Below are 18,879 nucleotides of genomic sequence, written 5' to 3'. Positions count from 1 at the left end.
AGCCAGTCAGCCAGTCAGACAGTCCAGTCATCCAGCCAGTCAGCCAGTCATCCAGCCAGCCAGTCAGTCATCCAGCCAGTCAGTCAGCCAGTCATCCAGCCAGTCAGTCCAGTCATCCAGCCAGTCAGTCCAGTCATCCAGCCAGTCAGCCAGTCACCCAGCCAGTCAGTCAGCCAGTCAGTCCAGTCATCCAGCCAGTCAGCCAGTCATCCAGCCAGTCAGCCAGTCAGCCAGTCAGTCCAGTCATCCAGCCAGTCAGCCAGTCAGTCAGCCAGTCAGCTGACATTAATTCATCCTACACATTATGTGACAGATGTATGGCATGGCTGGGGCTTGGCAGACAGTCACGGAACAGCAGTGTAAACAGAGATGTATGCGTGTTCTCTTATATGAACCTGATATACTGCACACCAACGGCGCTCATGATATTATTGTATGTGTGGTTGGTAGATTGCTACAAATTACCCCAGTTGGAAAATGTGTTGCTCCAAGTGTAGTGTTGTGTATCGACTGTGAATTACTGTATGTTTCTTATTAATAAAAGAGTAGAGGTAAGATAATGAGCAAACAATATACTGTAAGTGCTTCGAGTTACTTGTTCTTGGCTACAATAGAGTCTCGTAGAGCATTTTTCTGGGGGGAGGGTGTTATTGTCTGTCAGTAGTCATTACATGTCACTGTTCCTTTAGCGTTCTGCTGTTGTTGTTGTTGTTGTTGTTTTTGTTGTTGTTGTTATAGTTGTTGTTGATGTTGTTGGTGAAGCTGTTGGAGTCTAAAGGAGTATAAAGTCAGGAAGAGGACAAAGTCACATGAGAGAGAGGTCCACTGTTTCCCAGGAGTGGGTGGTGCCTGTTTGTGTGATCAACACTGAAGGGGTGGGGCTGAGGGAGAGTAGTGGGTCTGATAGAGGAGGAGTTAAGGTTGGCTAAGAGGGGCTGAGTGGATGGGGAGGCTGGCAATGTGCACACTAGTCTTGGGTTCAGCAGTATGTATATTACTGTAATATTACTGTTATGTTACTGTAATTCAGTGTAAAGGAGATAGATACAGACAGAGAGGTGCACATCAGTCCTGGGTTCATGGGTGGTAGGAGGCTCTCAGCAGTATGAATATTACAATAATATTACTGTGATATTTCTGTGTAATGTTACTGTAATCAGACAGACAGAGATGTGTCAGTCCAGTGCTGGTGAAGGGAACCAAGGTTGATACGTTGATATGTAAATACTGCGTGACTGAGTGAGAGAGGGACTGTCTACTCCTTTTCCTTCCCATCCTCACTCCTCTCTCCTCCTCCAATCCTCCCCCATCCTGCCCTTCTTCCTCCTTCCATCCCCCTCGCTCCTTCTCCTCCCCTTGTCTTCCTCCTCTTCTCACCCAGTCCTCCTCTCCTCCTCTTCACTACTCCACGTTACACTACAGTGTTCCTCTGTCTATAGGGCGGGGGCGGTAGCACAGTCCCGGGTTTCAGGGCAAACTCTGTCAAATACTCCTGGTTCTCAGCCACGGCAGGCCGGATACGTCCGTTCTGCCGGTAGAAGAAGCGTGTGCTGCAGTCCTGCAGGTACTCGGGGTTGTGGAGGGTGGCCTTGGGAGGGAGGCTATGCTGCCAGTACTCTTGATTGTCAAATGTCTTGTTCTTGTCTTGTCTGGTCTTCTTGTCCACCATGATGGTGCCTGTGAGACCAGGGTGGAGGGTGTACCCGGGGTGGGAGGGGTGACCTGGGTGCAGGATGTGCCCTGGGTGAGGGCCGGCTGCGCCGAGCCCCGGAGGTACAGCGTATCCCGGTTGTGCGGAGACAGTGTGGGCGTTGGCTGCCTGGACGCTGTGTGCGGGGTTCCCTGCCTGGGTGGTGCCTGATTGGCCAGCAGTGAGGCCAGTGGCGCCTGGTTGGCTGGCAAGAGTGGCGAGGGTAGGGTTGTGTCCCCCAGGGACTCCGTTATTTTTCAGGGTGTAGTCGGTGTAGTCTCCCTCTCCTGGCCCTGGTCCTCCGGGGTTGTGGAAGGTGTTGAGGTAGAGGGGCTCGTTGACGTATTCGTCATCCTCTCTGGGGCCGGAGCCGGCCAGCTGGGGGCCTATGGGGGCCACCTGACAAGTCAAAGTTTAGTTAAAGTGCATTCAAATAGCTAGATAGTCCATGTTATTACTATCTTAAAACAATTCCATGTGTTTGGGTAGTAGATATCATAAGACAACGGCTCCTAAGGAATAACATGAGGTCACTACACTCAACACATCAAAGTAGGAAAAAGGGGGCAATGTCAACAACAGTAAAAAAAACTGTATACAAATTTAGGAGCAAATAGTCAATAAATAATAGTCCAAATAGTCATAAAAAAGTCTACCTGGTAGGGGTTACAGCTGTCCAGGGTCAGGGTGTCTCCATTCCTCCGGCGCGTCACGAACGGGTTCTCCTCCACTGGGTTGAGATAGTCTGTTATAGAGGGGGAGAGACAGGGGAGAGAGAGAGAGGAAGGAAGGAAGAGAGAGAGAGGTTAGAGGCTTTCACAGGATGAACAGAAGGTTTGGTATATTTTGATCTTACTGATCACTAGTCTGCCCCTTAGCCTCTGACATGCCTCTATGAGTGTGAATGTGTGTGTGTACGATATTGTGTGTGTGTATTTACGTGTGTGTGTGTGTGTGCATTTACATGTGTGCATGTGTGAGTGTGCACGTGTGCACGTGTGTGTGATGGGTTGTGCTCTAGGCCTTCGTCTTTACAGCTCTCTGGATCAAAGGGTCTGGAAGAGGAGGAGATGATGAAACCTGGGTTCCAACATCAGAGGGTACTATGGTGTTGAATGCTGAGCTATAGTTAATGAACAGCATTCTTACATAGGTATTCCTCTTGTCCAGATGGGATAGGGCAGTGTGCAGAGTGATGGCGATTGCATCGTCTGTGGATCTATTGGGCCGGTAAGCAAATTGAAGTTTTGGCACTGTGTTATCCTCAAAGCGGGCGAAGAAGGTGTTTAGCTTGTCCGGAAGCAAGACGTCGGTGTCGGCGACGTGGCTGGTTTTCCCTGTATAGTCCGTGATTGTCTGTAGACCCTGCCACATACATCTCATGTCTGAGCCGTTTAATTGCGACTCCACTTAATCTCTATACTGACGTTTTGCCTGTTTGATTGCCTTGCGGAGTGAATAACTACACAGTTTGTATTCTGCCATATTCCCAGTCACCTTGCCATGGTTAAGTTCGGTACTTCGCGCTTTCAGTTTCGCGCGAATGCTGCCATCTATCCATGGTTTCTGGTCAGGGTAGGTTTTAATAGTCACAGAGGGTACGACATCTCCTATACACTTCCTGATAAACTCAATCACTGTATCAGTGTATTCGTCTAAATTATTTTCGCAAGCGACCCGGAACATATCCCAGTCCGCGTGATCAAAACAATCCTGAAGTGTGGATTCCGATTGGTCAGACCAGCGTTGAATATTCCTTAGCATGGGTACTTCCTGTTTGAGTTTCTGCCTATAGGAAGGGAGGAGCAAAATGGAGTCGTGGTCAGATTTGCCGAAAGGAGGGCGGGGGAGGGCCCTGTAAGCATCCCGGAAGTTTGAATAGCAGTGGTCGAGTGTTTTAGCAGCGTGAGTACAACAGTCGACATGTTGGTAGAACTTCGGCAGCCTAGTCCTCAAATTTGCTTTGTTAAAAAACCCCAGCTACAATAAATGCAGCCTCAGGATATGTGGTTTCCAGTCTGCATAAAGTCCAGTGAAGTTCTTTGAGGGCCGTCGTGGTATCGGCTTGAGGGGGGATATAAACGGCCGTGGCTATAACCGAGGAAAATTATCTTTGGAGATAATAAGGTCGGCATTTGATTGTGAGTTATTCTAGGTCGGGTGAACAAAAGGACTTGAGTTCCTGTATGTTACTACAATTACACCATGAGTCGTTAATCATGAAACACACACCTCCGCCCTTCTGCTTCCGGAGAGATATTTATTCCTGTCTGCGCGATGAACTGAGAACCCAGCTGGACCGATTTCGACAGAATATCCAGAGAGAGCCGTGTTTCCGTGAAACAAAGTATGTTACAGGCCCTGATGTCTCTCTGGAAAGAAACTCTTGCCCTGAGCTCGTCATCTTTGTTATCCAAAGACTCCTCTGCCAGCGATGTTTTGGGTCGGCCTCTTGAATCAGTTTAATTGCCCTGGGGAGCGCAAACAAAGGATCTGCTTCGGGGAAGTCGTATTCCTGGTCGTAATGCTGGTAGTTCTGGTGAGTTACTGCCACTCTGATATCCAATAGTTCTTCCCGGCTGTATGTAATGAAACAAAACATTTCCTGGGCTAATAATGTTTTAAAAAATACATAAAAAAAAAAAAATACCGCAAAGTTTCTTAAGAGATAGTCGCGAGGCCGCAATTTCCGTCGCGCCATCTTACCTCTGGTAACAGATAAGGCTCATTTGAAAGGATCAGAAGAGGGGTTTGAATTTCTGAACTTTTTATCTTCTGTCTAACAGGAACAGTTAATGCAAGTTCCCGAACAAGAAGCAAAACATTTTTTAAAATCCAACAAAAACCAAAGTGTGTTGCTATGGATAAAAGCTTTTTCAAAGCAGACAAGACATCATAAACAGTTAAGAAGTGCTTCCTGTTGTACATGACATTACCTGAGGAAAACACTGAATAGTGAAGACATGTTGTACCTGAGGAGGCCTTCTCCCTCATGGCGGTCATGTATCCATCCTGGTCTGTGTCTCCTCTAGCTCCTCTCTCCCCCAGCATGATGGTTGGGTCTGCACTGTAGCGCTGTCCACTGCTGTCCTCCCCTGGACCTGAGGCTAAATAATAATAATACAATTAATTTCTATAGTGCTTTTCATTACAGAGGAATCACAACGCAACGATCTGCGTAGGCAAAATAACACAAACAAACAAACAAACAAACAAGACAAAATATAGACAAAATATATGAAGAATCAAGGAAGTTAAAATAACTGCTAAAAGAGGCATCACCTGGGGCTCCGCCTTGTCCTGGAGGTCCTGCGGGCCGGGGTGAGGCCTGCTTCCTCAGGGTGCCGTTACAGCGCTGGTCCTCGAAGCGTTGGTCCTCCTGGCCGCTGCCGCCCTGCCCCCCTGCAGACTGGTCCCCTGGGGGCCTGCACCCTGGGACTACAGACAGGGACAGCACCCGTGGGATGGTCCCCATGGTACCCAACATGTCCTCCATGCCGAAACTTGGGTCTTGGTAAAAAAACTGGTTCTGTAGAGAGAGACACAAGGAGAGTGAGAGAGGAGACAGAAGAGATAGGTTTTAATATACAGTATATAGTGCTGTGGTATAGGTAATGCCAGGGTCCTGGTACACAAACTGGTTTTGTAGAGAGAGACACATGGGGACAAATAGGTTTAATACATACTCCTGTGTGCTGGTGCTTGGTTCAAGGGAGTGTTCTAGAGTTTTGGTTCAAGGGAGAAGAGAGTCCCCTCCGTGAACTTTCTCGTCCCTCTCTCCTCCCCCATCTTCCTCCAATCTCCCCACATCCTCTCCCCTCCTGTGGGTGAGTGGTCTCTACCCTCCTTCATCACCCTCCTTCCCCTCCTGATCTCTCAGTCTCAGCGGTGAGGAGGGCAGACTCACTGAGGAGGGCAGACTCTCTCTCACGCTGTGTACCCTCCACCTTATAGCTACTTTATCACAATCACTTCTCCTCTCTGAACTCTCTTCCCCCATACAGAAAAATCATTTATTGGAATATATTTCAATAAAATAGAAATATATTTAAATATATTGGGAAAATGTATTTATCAAATATCGAAATAACTAAAATATATGTAGATATATTTGTAAAATATATGTGTAAAATACATACCCACACCTCGCAAGTCACAACTTTCTCTACCCCAAAGATAATGTTGAATCTCTATTGACCTCTGTACCTTAGCATTAGGTTCCCAAAGTGGTGTTTTGCGTGGAAAAGTTGGATCATATTTGAGTTGTAGTTGAAAATACATTCTGCTGCTACTGAGGTATAGCCTACCTGCCACTTATGAAGCATAGTAAAAATAAATGAGGTGATTATTTCGAAAAGACACTTCAACATAGAACATATACTGTATGTAAATATATTTTAAAATATATTTTACCGAGCTATCAATCACAATTTGTAGCTCAGCTGGTTGAGCACGGCGCTTGTAACGCCAAGGTAGTGGGTTCGATCCCCGGAACCACACATACACAAAAAAAAATGTATGCACGCATGACTGTAAGTCGCTTTGGATAAAAGCGTCTGCTAAATGGCATATTATTATTATTAATTTGAAATGTTCCCGAGCCCCAGCCCCAGCCCCAGCCAGGCCTCCAACTGACAGAGCAGCCCTTACAATTTTGAGTTTTCTTCAGAAGAAAGAAAAGAGCAGCTGTCACCACCAAAAAGCTTTCTCGTGGATAATGGCATTTTCTTTGATTATACATTTGTAACATTGATTTAAAATATGTTTTTAACCTGGTGGGTGACAGAGTAAGATAATTTATTCAGCTGCAAGCAAGAGATTTAATCAAGATTGTTAACATAGCTAGCTAGCTACCTAGCTAGCTAGCTCCTTCTTTAGCTTGCCACCAATGTGCAGTGTGACTGACCAAGGTAAGAATTGTTTTGAAAATTAAAGTGGAAAACAGTAACGTAGATCGGTGGCAGCTAGAAAGCCGGTGACGACGACCACCGATAGCCGCCTGCACAAGGAGAGGCACCAACTTCAGCGGATGTCGTGACAAATGGACCAAGTTTTTTGAGCAAAAAATTTAGATTATTGAAAGCACTCATGAGTCTTTCATTCAAACTTTTCAAAGTATACCACAGCATGCTATTATGATTTAGTGCTGAACTTTGTCGTTTTATGCATCAAATTTTTGTAAGGTCAAAAGCGACATTTTCAATTCATTAAAATACATGTCTACATATATCAACATTTTATGAAATATATTTTGGAATATATTTTACTAGCTACCACAGCATGCTGTCAAAATGTATTTCCACACCATATATTTAAATATAAACATATACAGTGAAGGAAAAAAGTATTTGATCCCCTGCTGATTTTGTACGTTTGCCCACTGACAAAGAAATGATCAGTCTATAATTTTAATGGTAGGTTTATTTGAACAATGAGAGACAGAATAACAACAAAATAATCCAGAAAAACGCATGTCAAAAATGTTATGAATTGATTTGCATTTTAATGAGTGAAATAAGTATTTGACTCCCTCTCAATCAGAAAGATTTCTGGCTCCCAGGTGTCTTTCATACAGGTAACGAGCTGAGATTAGGAGCACACTCTTAAAGGGAGTGCTCCTAATCTCAGTTTGTTACCTGTATAAAAGACACCTGTCCACAGAAGCAATCAATCAATCAGATTCCAAACTCTCCACCATGGCCAATACCAAAGAGCTCTCCAAGGATGTCAGGGACAAGATTGTAGACCTACACAAGGCTGGAATGGGCTACAAGACCATCGCCAAGCAGCTTGGTGAGAAGGTGACAACAGTTGGTGCGATTATTCGCAAATGGAAGAAACACAAAAGAACTGTCAATCTCCCTCGGCCTGGGGCTCCATGCAAGATCTCACCTCGTGGAGTTGCAATGATCATGAGAATGGTGAGGAATCAGCCCAGAACTACGCGGGAGAATCTTGTCAATGATCTCAAGGCAGCTGGGACCATAGTCACCAAGAAAACAATTGGTAAAACACTACGCCGTGAAGGACTGAAATCCTGCAGCGCCCGCAAGGTCCCCCTGCTCAAGAAAGCACATATACATGCCCGTCTGAAGTTTGCCAATGAACATCTGAATGATTCAGAGGAGAACTAGGTGAAAGTGTTGTGGTCAGATGAGACCAAAATCGAGCTCTTTGGCATCAACTCAACTCGCCGTGTTTGGAGGAGGAGGAATGCTGCCTATGACCCCAAGAACACCATCCCCACCGTCAAACATGGAGGTGGAAATAATAACATTATGCTTTGGGGGTGTTTTTCTGCTAAGGGGACAGGACAACTTCACCGCATCAAAGGGACGATGGACGGGGCCATGTACCGTCAAATCTTGGGTGAGAACCTCCTTCCCTCAGCCAGGGCATTGAAAATGGGTCGTGGATGGGTATTCCAGCATGACAATGACCCAAAACACACGGCCAGGGCAACTAAGGAGTGGCACCGTAAGAAGGTCCTGGAGTGGCCTAGCCAGTCTCCAGACCTGAACCCAATAGAAAATCTTTGGAGGGAGCTGAAAGTCCGTATTGACCAGCGACAGCCCCGAAACCTGAAGGATCTGGAGAAGGTCTGTATGGAGGAGTGGGCCAAAATCCCTGCTGCAGTGTGTGCAAACCTGGTCAAGACCTACAGGAAATGTATGATCTCTGTAATTGCAAACAAATGTTTCTGTACCAAATATTAAGTTCTGCTTTTCTGATGTATCAAATACTTATGTCATGCAATAAAATGCAAATTAATTACTTAAAAATCATACAATGTGATTTTCTGATTTTTTTTTTTAAATTTCGTCTCTTACAGTTGAAGTGTACCTATGAAAAAAATTACAGACCTCTACATGCTTTGTAAGTAGGAAAACCTGCAAAATCGGCAGTGTATCAAATACTTGTTCTCCCCACTGTATATGTACATATAAGCCTAAAAATATATATACAGTGCATTCGGAAAGTATTCAGACCCCTTGACTTTTCCACATTTTGTTACGTTACAGCCTTATTCTAAAATTGATTCAATTGTTTTTTTCCCCCTCATCAATGTACACACAATACCCCATATATACAAAGCAAAAACAGTTTTTTTGAAATTTTAGCAAATTTATTAAAAATAGAAAACTGAAATATGACATTTACATAAGTATTCAGACCCTTTACTCAGTACCTTGTTGAAGCACCTTTGGCAGCGATTACAGCCTCGAGTCTTCTTAGGTATGTCGTTACAAGCTTGGCACACCCATGGGGCGGCGCACAATTGGCCCAGAGTCGTCCAGGGTAGGGGAGGGAATGGCAGGCAGGGATGTAGCTCAGTTGGTAGATAATGGTGGTTGCAACGCCAGGGTTGAGGGTTCGATTCCCACGGGGGGCCAGTATGAAAAAAAAAAATGTATGCACTCAATAACTGTAAGTCGCTCTGGATAAGAGCGTCTGCTAAATGACTAAAATGTTACTGTATTTGGGGAGTTTCTCCCATTCTTCTCTGCAGATCCTCTCAAGCTCTGTCAGGTTGGATGTGGAGCGTCGCTGCACAGCTATTTTCAGGTCTCTCAATGGGACGTTCGATCGGGTTGAAGTCCGGGCTCTGGCTGGGCCACTCAAGGATATTCAGAGACTTCAAATCAAATAAATCAAATCAAATTTTATTGGCCACATGCGCCGAATACAACAGGTGCAGACATTACAGTGAAATGCTTACTTACAGTCCTTAACCAACAGTGCATTTATTTTTAATAAAAAAAGTAAAATAAAACAACAACAAAAAAGTGTTGAGAAAAAAAGAGCAGAAGTAAAATAAAATAACAGTAGGGAGGCTATATATACAGGGGGGTACCGGTGCAGAGTCAATGTGCAGGGGCACCGGCTAGTTGAGGTAGTTCAAGTAATATGTACATGTGGGTAGAGTTAAAGTGACTATGCATAAATAATTAACAGAGTAGCAGCAGCGTAAAAAGATGGGGTGGGGGTGGGGGGTGGGGGTGGGGGGGCAGTGCAAATAGTCTGGGTAGCCATGATTAGCTGTTCAGGAGTCTTATGGCTTGGGGGTAGAAGCTGTTGAGAAGTCTTTTGGACCTAGACTTGGCACTCCGGTACCGCTTGCCGTGCAGTAGCAGAGAGAACAGTCTATGACTAGGGTGGCTGGAGTCTTTGACAATTTTGAGGGCCTTCCTCTGACACCACCTGGTATAGAGGTCCTGGATGGCAGGAAGCTTGGCCCCAGTGATGTACTGGGCCGTACGCACTACCCTCTGTAGTGCCTTGCGGTCGGAGGCCAAGCAGTTGCCATACCAGGCGGTGATGCAACCAGTCAGGATGCTCTCGATGGTGCAGCTGTAGAATTTTTTGAGGATCTGACGACCCATGCCAAATCTTTTCAGTCTCCTGAGGGGGAATAGGCTTTGTCGTGCCCTCTTCACAACTGTCTTGGTGTGTTTGGACCATGATAGTTCGTTGGTGATGTGGACACCAAGGAACTTGAAGCTCTCAACCTGTTCCACTACAGCCCCTTCAATGAGAATGGGGGCGTGCTCAGTCCTCTTTTTTTCCCCTGTAGTCCACAATCATCTCCTTTGTCTTGGTCACGTTGAGGAAGAGGTTGTTATCCTGGCACCACACTGCCAGGTCTCTGACCTCCTCCCTATAGGCTGTCTCATCGTTGTCGGTGATCAGGCCTACCACTGTTGTGTCGTTGGCAAACTTAATGATGGTGTTGGAGTTGTGCCTGGCCATGCAGTCATGGGTGAACAGGGAGTACAGGAGGGGACTGAGCACGCACCCCTGAGGGGCCCCCGTGTTGAGGATCAGTGTGGCAGATGTGTTGTTACCTACCCTTACCACCTGGGGGGCGGCCCGTCAGGAAGTCCAGGATCCAGTTGCAGAGGGAGGTGTTTAGTCCCAGGATCCTTAGCTTAGTGATGAGCTTTGAGGGCACTATGGTGTTGAATTCTGAGCTGTAGTCAATTAATAGCATTCTCACGTAGGTGTTCCTCTTGTCCAGGTGGGAAAGGGCAGTGTGGAGTGCAATAGAGATTGCATCATCTGTGGATCTGTTGGGGCGGTATGCAAATTGGAGTGGGTCTGGGGTTTCTGGGATAATGGTGTTGATGTGAGCCATGACCAGCATTTCAAAGCACTTCATGGCTACAGAAGTCAGTGCTACGGGTCAGTAGTCATTTAGGTAGGCTATCTAAGTGTCCTTGGGCACAGGGACTATGGTGGTCTGCTTGAAACATGTTGGTATTACAGACTCAGTCAGGGACATGTTGAAAATGTCAGTGAAGACACTTGCCAGTTGGTCAGCACATGCTCGGAGTACACGTCCTGGTAAACCGTCTGGCCCTGCGGCCTTGTGAATGTTGACCTGCTTAAAAGTCTTACTCACATCGGCTATGGAGAGCGTGATCACATAGTCATCCGGAACAGCTGGTGATCTCATGCATGCTTCAGTGTTGCTTGCCTCGAAGTGAGCATAGAAGTGGTTTAGCTCGTCTGGAAGACTTGTGCCGAAGCAACTCCTGCATTGTCTTGGCTGTGTGCTTAGGGTCGTTGTCCTGTCTGAGGTCCTGAGCACTCTGGAGCATGTTTTCATCAAGGATCTCTCTGTACTTTGGTCCGTTCACCTTTCCCTCGATCCTGACTAGTCTCCCAGTCCCTGCCGATGAAAAACATCCCCACAGCATGATGCTGCCACCACCATGTTTCACCGTAGGGATGGTGCCTGGTTTCCTCCAAATGTGACGCTTGGCATTCAGGCCAAAGAGTTCAATCTTCGTTTCATCAGACCAGATAATCTTGTTTCTCATGGTCTGAGTGTCATTTAAGGTGCCTTTTGGCAAACTCCAAGCGGGCTGTCATGTGCCTTTTACTGAGGAGTGGCTTCCGTCTGGCCACTCTACCGTAAAGGCCTGATTGGTGGAGTGCTGCAGAGATGGTTGTCCTTCTGGAAGGTTCTCCCATCTCCACAGAGGAACTCTGGAGCTCTGTCAGAGTGGCCATCAGGTTCTTGGTCACCTCCCTGACCAAGGCCCTTCTCCCTTGATTGCTCAGTTTGCTCAGCTCTAGGACGAGTCTTGGTGGTTCCAAACTTCTTCCATTTAAGAATGATGGAGGCCACTGTGTTCTTGGGGACCTTCAATGCTGCATAAATGTTTGGGTACCCTTCCCCAGATCTTTGCCTCGACACAATCATGTCTCGGAGCGCTACGGAGAATTGCTTCGACCTCATGGCTTGGTTTTTCTCTGACATGCACTGTCAACTGTGGGACCTTATATAGACAGGTGTGTGCCTTTCCAAATCATGTCCAATCAATTGAAATTACCACAGGTGGACTCCAATCAAGTTGTAGAAACATCTCAAGGATGATCAATGAAAACAGGATGCACCTGAGCTCAATTTGCGAGTCTCATAGCAAAGGGTCTGAATACTTATTTAAATAAGGTATTTCAGTTTTTAATTTTTAATACATTTGTAAAGAAAAATGCTAGAAACCTGTTTTCGCTTCTTCATTATGGGGTATTGTGTGTAGATTGATGAGGAGTTTTTTATTTAATCCATTTTAGAATAAGGTTGTAACATAACAAAATGTGGGAAAAGGGAAGGGGTCTGAATACTTTACGAATGCATTGTATATAGATATCTGTAATTTACATATAAGTAAATACATGTACATATTATTTGTCCGTATGGCTCTTCCTCCTCTCTTCCTTCTCCCATCACCTCCTCTAATCTTCCTCTCTTCCTCCTCTCTTCCTTCTCCCATCACCTCCTCTAATCTTCCCTTCTTCCTCCTCTCTTCCTCCTCTCACGAGAACATACTCCAGCCTTCACCCTATAACTACTTCTCCTCTGTCACTCCTCCTCTGACAACACCTCACATCACCTCCTCCTTCCTCATCTTTTCGTCCTCATCCCCCATATCAACACACTAAATACTGCAGCTCTTGGTTTTAAGTAGCCCTAGAGGATATATCTGTCTGTGTATGTACTGTATGTTGTGATAATTTACACTGCAGTTACAACCTGAGAAGTGAATTTCAGTGCAACAGATGAGTCAAACCCACATGGGAAATCAACCAGTCAAACAAAATGTACTGAAACAGACATAAATCAGAAGAAATGCTTTTAAGGTATAATTTAAGGGGAGTTTATCATGAAGGGGATCCGGGCTAAATGATAGAGTTCTGTGAAAAGTTCAAATAATTTCAAACTGAGTAGCTCAGCGTGCCCTTTGTCTATGGTTGAATAAGACTGGTATTTAAATATCAGAGAACACTTTGTAGCCAGGCTTCTAGGGAAAGAAGAGGTTAGGGAAAATACTAGCATGTTGAATAGAGTAGAATAGAACAGAAAATAATAGGATAGAATGGAATACAATACAATAAAATAAGATAGAATATAATAAAATGTAATATAATAAAATAGAATAGAATGTCCTCTGAGAAGGGCATTCTGTATCCAAGGATTCACCCTGTTGGAGTTGATGCGTGGGTAGGTCAGCAAAGATAACAGAAGAGAGGAGGAGGAGAGGAGAGAGAAGGATGAGAGGAGAGGCATAGAAAGGAGAGGAGTAAAGAGGAGGAGAGGAGAGCAGAAGAGAAGAAGAGGGGAGAGGAGAGAAGAAGAGGGGAGAGGAGAGTGGAGCCTTACCCTGTTGGAGTCAACACGTGTCCTGGGTGTGTACGCTAGCGGTGGGATATTAAAGGCATGAGGAACCAGGTATTCCTCAGCATCCATCAGATCCTCCAGCTCCTCCTCATCCAGCAGGCTCTGGAAGAACTTACTGTCGTTGGGGCTGGGCAGCTTCATACGGTCATCACCCTGGAGGGGGAGGGAGAGAGAGAGGGAGAGACCAATTACTCCTTGTACACTTAGAATGTAATTTATTTTGGATTGCAAATAAAACCTATATCAACAAGATGTGCCTTTGAATCCCAGAGGACGACACATACTATCCACACATCAGAGTTTTGTCATTCACTCTACTCCCCAGGATCAGGAAGGGTGTTAGAGGGGAAGGTAAGGTATGGTAAGGTAAGGTAACTCACCTGGATGACCAGGTAACGCTGGGGGTCCCGGGCCATCCTACAGAACTCTGCAGCTAGCTCCTTGAACTTGGGCCTGCTGTCTGCATCTATCATCCAACCTGGAAGAGACACATGGAGAGCTTTAGATGTAGAGCCATGGATAAGGTATACTGAAGGAGGATGTCCAAATGTGCTGGTTAAGCTGGGCTTACGAATATGGGTTAGAGACCTTGTCATACTTTTGTTTTAGATTTTTATTATATGGTTGATTTAAAAAAACTTAGGCAGAGTATAATTTTCTGATTATCAAATGTCCTTTTCTCACGACAGTGCATCACTTTGATTTGTCCCATATAATACACACTGTTGTATCACCTGCAGCCATGTTAGTGTGTTAGTCTGCCAAGTTCCACAGACACGCCACCAATACCGCACCAAAGCATTCACTTGTGTGTGCTCTGTGCTACTCTACCAGATTGAAAGAGTAAAGGAGAGGGAGAGAGAGAGAGAGACACGGTGACCTCCCCTAATCCTGTCCTGGCAGTCTGGTTTGATGAGGGGGGGGGGGGTACAACAGGGGCATTGGGCACAGGATCATTGAGGAAGGTGACAGAGGCTGTTGGTCAGTCAGTGACACCCTGGGCCCAGTGTGTGAGAGAGGGGCCAGAGTACAGCCAGGAAACAGCAGGGTAGTGCTGTCTGCATGGACAGGGTGGGTGCTGGACAGGGGGGCATCGTGCCATCTGTGACCCTACCCTATACTGCTGGGGTCATAGCAGCGCGGTCATGTGGGAATGTGTGTGTGTGTGTGAGACAGAGAGAGAGAGTGAGAGAGAGAGAGAGAGAGAGAGAGAGAGAGAGAGAGAGAGAGAGAGAGAGAGAGAGAGAGAGAGAGAGAGAGAGAGAGAGAGAGAGAGAGGGCGAGAGAGATGGAGAGAGAGAGATGGAGAAAGAGAGATGAGAGGGAAAGAGAAAGAAGAAGTTATACAGGGTAGCTTACATTTGACCATGACCATGTAGACATCTATGGTGCAGATGGGAGGCTGGGGAAGACGCTCTCCTTTCTCCAGCAGGTCTGGGATGTCACGGGTCGGGATGCCATCATAGGGCTTCCCCCCGAACGTCATCAACTCCCAAATTGTCACCCCTGAGAAGAGGTGTAAAGTTAAAGGTTTGCCAAATATAATAGATACAAAATCTTATGATTTCACCAGAGCTCTCACATTACTGTATAAAAAAGACAGCTTTAAAACACCTTGATTGATTAATTAAATTATGTGAGTGTCCAGTCTTACCGTAGCTCCAGACGTCACTCTGGTGGGTAAACTTCCTGTAGTGGATACACTCCAAGGCCATCCACTTGATTGGCATCTTTAGATAAGGAGACACATACAGTGTGGTCTGAAATGATTGACACCCTTGAGCAATAATTACTGTATAAAATATAAAGTAGTTAAAAGTTCAGTATTTGGTCGCATATTCCTAGCCCGCAATGACTACATCAAACTTGTGACTCTACAAACTTGTTGGATGCATTTTCAGTTTGTTTTGGTTGTGTTTCAGATTATTTTGTGCCCAATATAAATGAACGGTAAATATCCACTATAACTGCCTTGTTGACATAATATTTACAGGATATTATCAAATGGCATGCAAACAGTTTTAGTGAAGGTTAAGTTGATGCCAAATGGATTACGTAAACAAATATTTAGCTTCTTTAGTCCCTTTTCAGACTAATTTCGATCTGAACACAGCTGTATAACGGTTTGCGCTTCCTCTAAATTGATCATTGGCATTGGAAAAACTGGAAATGTCACAAGAGAAAAATACATAATTAAGAAATATGTATGGTCAGAATTGGACATCATGGGCCGATTACAGATGTAGGATCTTAATTTGAGCCAGTTTGCTACAGCAGGAAAATTCTCAGCAATCGAATTAAGATCCTACACCTGCAAGTCCTACACTAAAAACCATGCTCATTAGAGTCTCCATGAAATAGCTTTTTAGTCCAGAACTAGGCTTAACCTCCAGAAAACCAGACATGCTAACCTCCCCAGTTATTGGTAATGGTGAGTATTCCCGGCCATGTTTACCTTGCCCCCGTCAGCGTTGTACTCCTTCTCATTGACATCCAGCAGCCGAGCGAGACCAAAGTCAGTGATCTTGATGTGGTTGGGGGACTTGACCAGCACGTTACGGGCAGCCAGGTCCCTGTGCACCAGTCTCCTCTCTTCCAGATACATCATACCCTGCAAAACACACCAACAAACACTGTTACTGAACAGTGAAGAAACATCGTCATCATTGTCGTCATCATCATCATCCTCATCATCATCTTCATCATTATCACCATCATCTTAATGGCTGGTATCATCATCATAATCATCATCATCATCATGAACTACAACATCACATATCTTTTGGGCACAAAACTATATCACCAATATCATCAGCTATGCAACACTTTAATTAACTATCATAATTGATTTGACTCTTCAGAAGGAGAATCCATTTCATAACAATGTATTGGGGCTCGGCAAAGTTAAAAAAAGAACAACTTGAGTCACCACACTTTAATTAATAGATAGTTTACAGTGATAATGCCCGACAGAGTCTTTCTTTCCCTGAGAACGTTTCCTGGTGATAAAACATCTATCTGTGTGATAAACTCCCAAAATTGATTTTGTGGAGGAGCGAACAATACAGGTAATTGATTAAAGTGTGTATGGAGGGAGTGTGTAGAAGAGACCCTATACATGGCAACACTGCTACTGATGTACAATAGCGCTTCGATTTCCTTCCAAAACTTGAGGTCAGGAGTCCCTGCACCAAGCAAAATGTTATAATAAAGCTGTATGTGAGCTGCAGTGGTTAACCAAAAAAGTATTGTAGACTGAAGTTCAAAGTAGAGAAGAACTAAAAAGCTACTTAAGAACTTGAGCAGCCCACACAAAGTGAGAGTGGTCCTGCATCTGATGGCAGAGCAAAATACACAGACCATGCACCCGCATATCAATTAAAAGGGTATTCAATGCCAAAGTCACAGCAGTGTCTGGACAAATATCACCTGTGCTATAGAGCTATAGACCCCCATTGTATATCGCTACAAGATTGCCCCAGCCTCTGAAGAATAAGAAAAGCAAATTCACCTATTTAAGTTGTTCTCAGAATAAGAGAAAGCATGTTGGGGCCAAGCAGCGAGAGAACAGAGAACAGGCCTTATATGAAACCATAACAAATTGGATTTAGGTTGGAATGGATAGAATGGGGGCTGAGGAGGAGGGGGGAGGAAAGAAGGAGAAGGATAGGTGGTATAAGAAGTGAGATTACAATGGGAGGCTATCATCACACCGGCTCATTGGGCCCTCTCGGGAGAAAGAAGAAAACACACCCTGTCAGAACTGCCCATCTCCCCCACACCCCTCTATTTTTCACTCTCTTTCACTTTTCTTTCTCTTTCTTTCTCCCTCTCTCCCACTGCCACTTTCTCTCACAACAGAAAAAAGGGAAGGAGAGCAGTGTGAAAATAGAGAGAAAGAGAGAGAGGGAAAAAAGAAAAGAAAAAAGAGTGAGAGAGAGAGAGAGAGAGAGAGAGAGAGAGAGAGAGGAAAAGGAAGAGCAGTGGAAAGAAAGACAGTGGGTCAAACTAGTGTTGATGTTCTCCATTACATAGGCCAAATTGAAATGAAGTGATGTAGGGGGATGTGTCTACTATGATACAATGTTCTGGTTCAAACAGGCATGATCACACGCATGCACACACGCATAGATGCACTTACGCAAGCAAGTATGTATGCACGCATACACACACAATAATCCCTGCTGTATCCTAACCTTCTTTGAACCAAGTCATCCCAGCCATCTGAAAGGAAAGCATGCTGTCAGAGTGGGAGTTTCTCCTCTGTTCCTCTGTGATGTCGATCCACTACAGACCCTCTCCCTTCCCCCCCCCCCCCCCCTCTCTCTCTCTCTCTCTCTCTTCTCTCTCTCTCTCTCTCTCTCTCTCTCTCTCCCCCTCTACTCTCCCCCTCTCTCTCGATCTCTCTCTCTAACACTGGTCGGCTTCAGTGTGTGATGAATAGCTCAGCATTAATTGTCCATTAAAAGTCAATTACCTGTGATTTGGAAGGCTAAACACAGAGGTGGGAAAGAAGAGGGAATGGATCTGTTCTAACACAGACAGAAACCATCCAAAATATGGACACTGCTTGGCTCGCTGTGTGTTCTTTGGAGGAGGAAGAGAGGATGGGAGGATGAGAGGATGAGAGGATGGAGGATGGGTTAAAGAGGTAAGTGTGTAAGTGCGGGGGAGTAGGTGTGTGGCTGTGACTGACAAACTGTGAGTGTTTGTGTGTGTGTGTGTGTGTGTGTCACCGACTAACTGTGTGTGATTGTGTGTGTGTTCAGTGGCAGTCAGCCATTGTGCATTGTGCGTGCGTCGTGCTGATGGGTCCTGACAGAATCTTATTTGTACATAAATCCCTCTCTCTCTCGGTAATCTCCTCAATTTTCAGACAATTAAGCAGTGGAAGGAAAATGGATGGCTTGCCAACGCTTGAATGTTAATTACCTAGTACAATGAGAGGGTGTGTGTGTGTGTGGGGGGGGGGGATGGAGATGGGGAGTGAAGTGTTTAGGATTGGAAGTGAGGGACCAAGCAGAGCGGTGGAGGACGTGCAGACGCTTGTTTTCCCCCACCTGGTCGGTTTATCTTATTGGCTGCTCAATGATGTGGACACGGTAGATGGGAACAAAGAACAGGAACCGGTACACAAGACTGTGTGTATGTGTGTGTATCACTCTCTCAGTGTGTGTGGGGGTATGTGGTTAACACATACATATTGTAATGACCTGGCTAGATCATAAATGAACAAATGTCCCGGTTTTTTAACCAAACTCAACACAGGCAACTGTTTGGCCGTAGCCCACGCCAAATAAATCAAGGATACCCGTATAAAACAACCGTGACCATCTCTTGTTAAGACCAGACATAAGAGAGAGAGAACAATGGCTAAGTATGGTCTTAAACTTGCGATGCTCCACCCCACTGCCGATAGCAGGTTGACTGGCATGTCGGACCCCGTGAACACTGGGTACTGGTAAGTACAACACAACCAACGAACAGCATAACACATAACACA

At 45.3% G+C, this 18,879-nt stretch overlaps 1 protein-coding gene across 1 annotated transcript in view; it reads right to left on the bottom strand.

Moving 5' to 3' along the window:
• Positions 1–915: 915 nt before the first annotated feature.
• Positions 916–18,879, bottom strand: part of erbb4b (erb-b2 receptor tyrosine kinase 4b) — a 423,779-nt gene continuing 405,815 nt past the window's right edge. The window contains exons 12-20 of the mRNA XM_084179659.1: positions 15,832–15,987; positions 15,031–15,106; positions 14,736–14,882; positions 13,757–13,854; positions 13,359–13,529; positions 4,973–5,219; positions 4,663–4,797; positions 2,347–2,435; positions 916–2,089 (exon numbers count right to left, since the gene is read on the bottom strand). Coding sequence (XP_084035785.1) covers positions 1,412–2,089; positions 2,347–2,435; positions 4,663–4,797; positions 4,973–5,219; positions 13,359–13,529; positions 13,757–13,854; positions 14,736–14,882; positions 15,031–15,106; positions 15,832–15,987 — 1,797 coding nt within the window. The 3' untranslated portion in view covers positions 916–1,411. The remainder of the gene's footprint in view (positions 2,090–2,346; positions 2,436–4,662; positions 4,798–4,972; positions 5,220–13,358; positions 13,530–13,756; positions 13,855–14,735; positions 14,883–15,030; positions 15,107–15,831; positions 15,988–18,879) is intronic.

Source organism: Coregonus lavaretus (genome assembly GCF_964263955.1).
Source record: "Coregonus lavaretus genome assembly, chromosome: 16".
Classification (NCBI taxonomy): domain Eukaryota; kingdom Metazoa; phylum Chordata; class Actinopteri; order Salmoniformes; family Salmonidae; genus Coregonus; species Coregonus lavaretus.
Note: the sequence above shows the minus strand (reverse complement) of the source record. Positions and strands in the feature narration are given on the sequence as shown.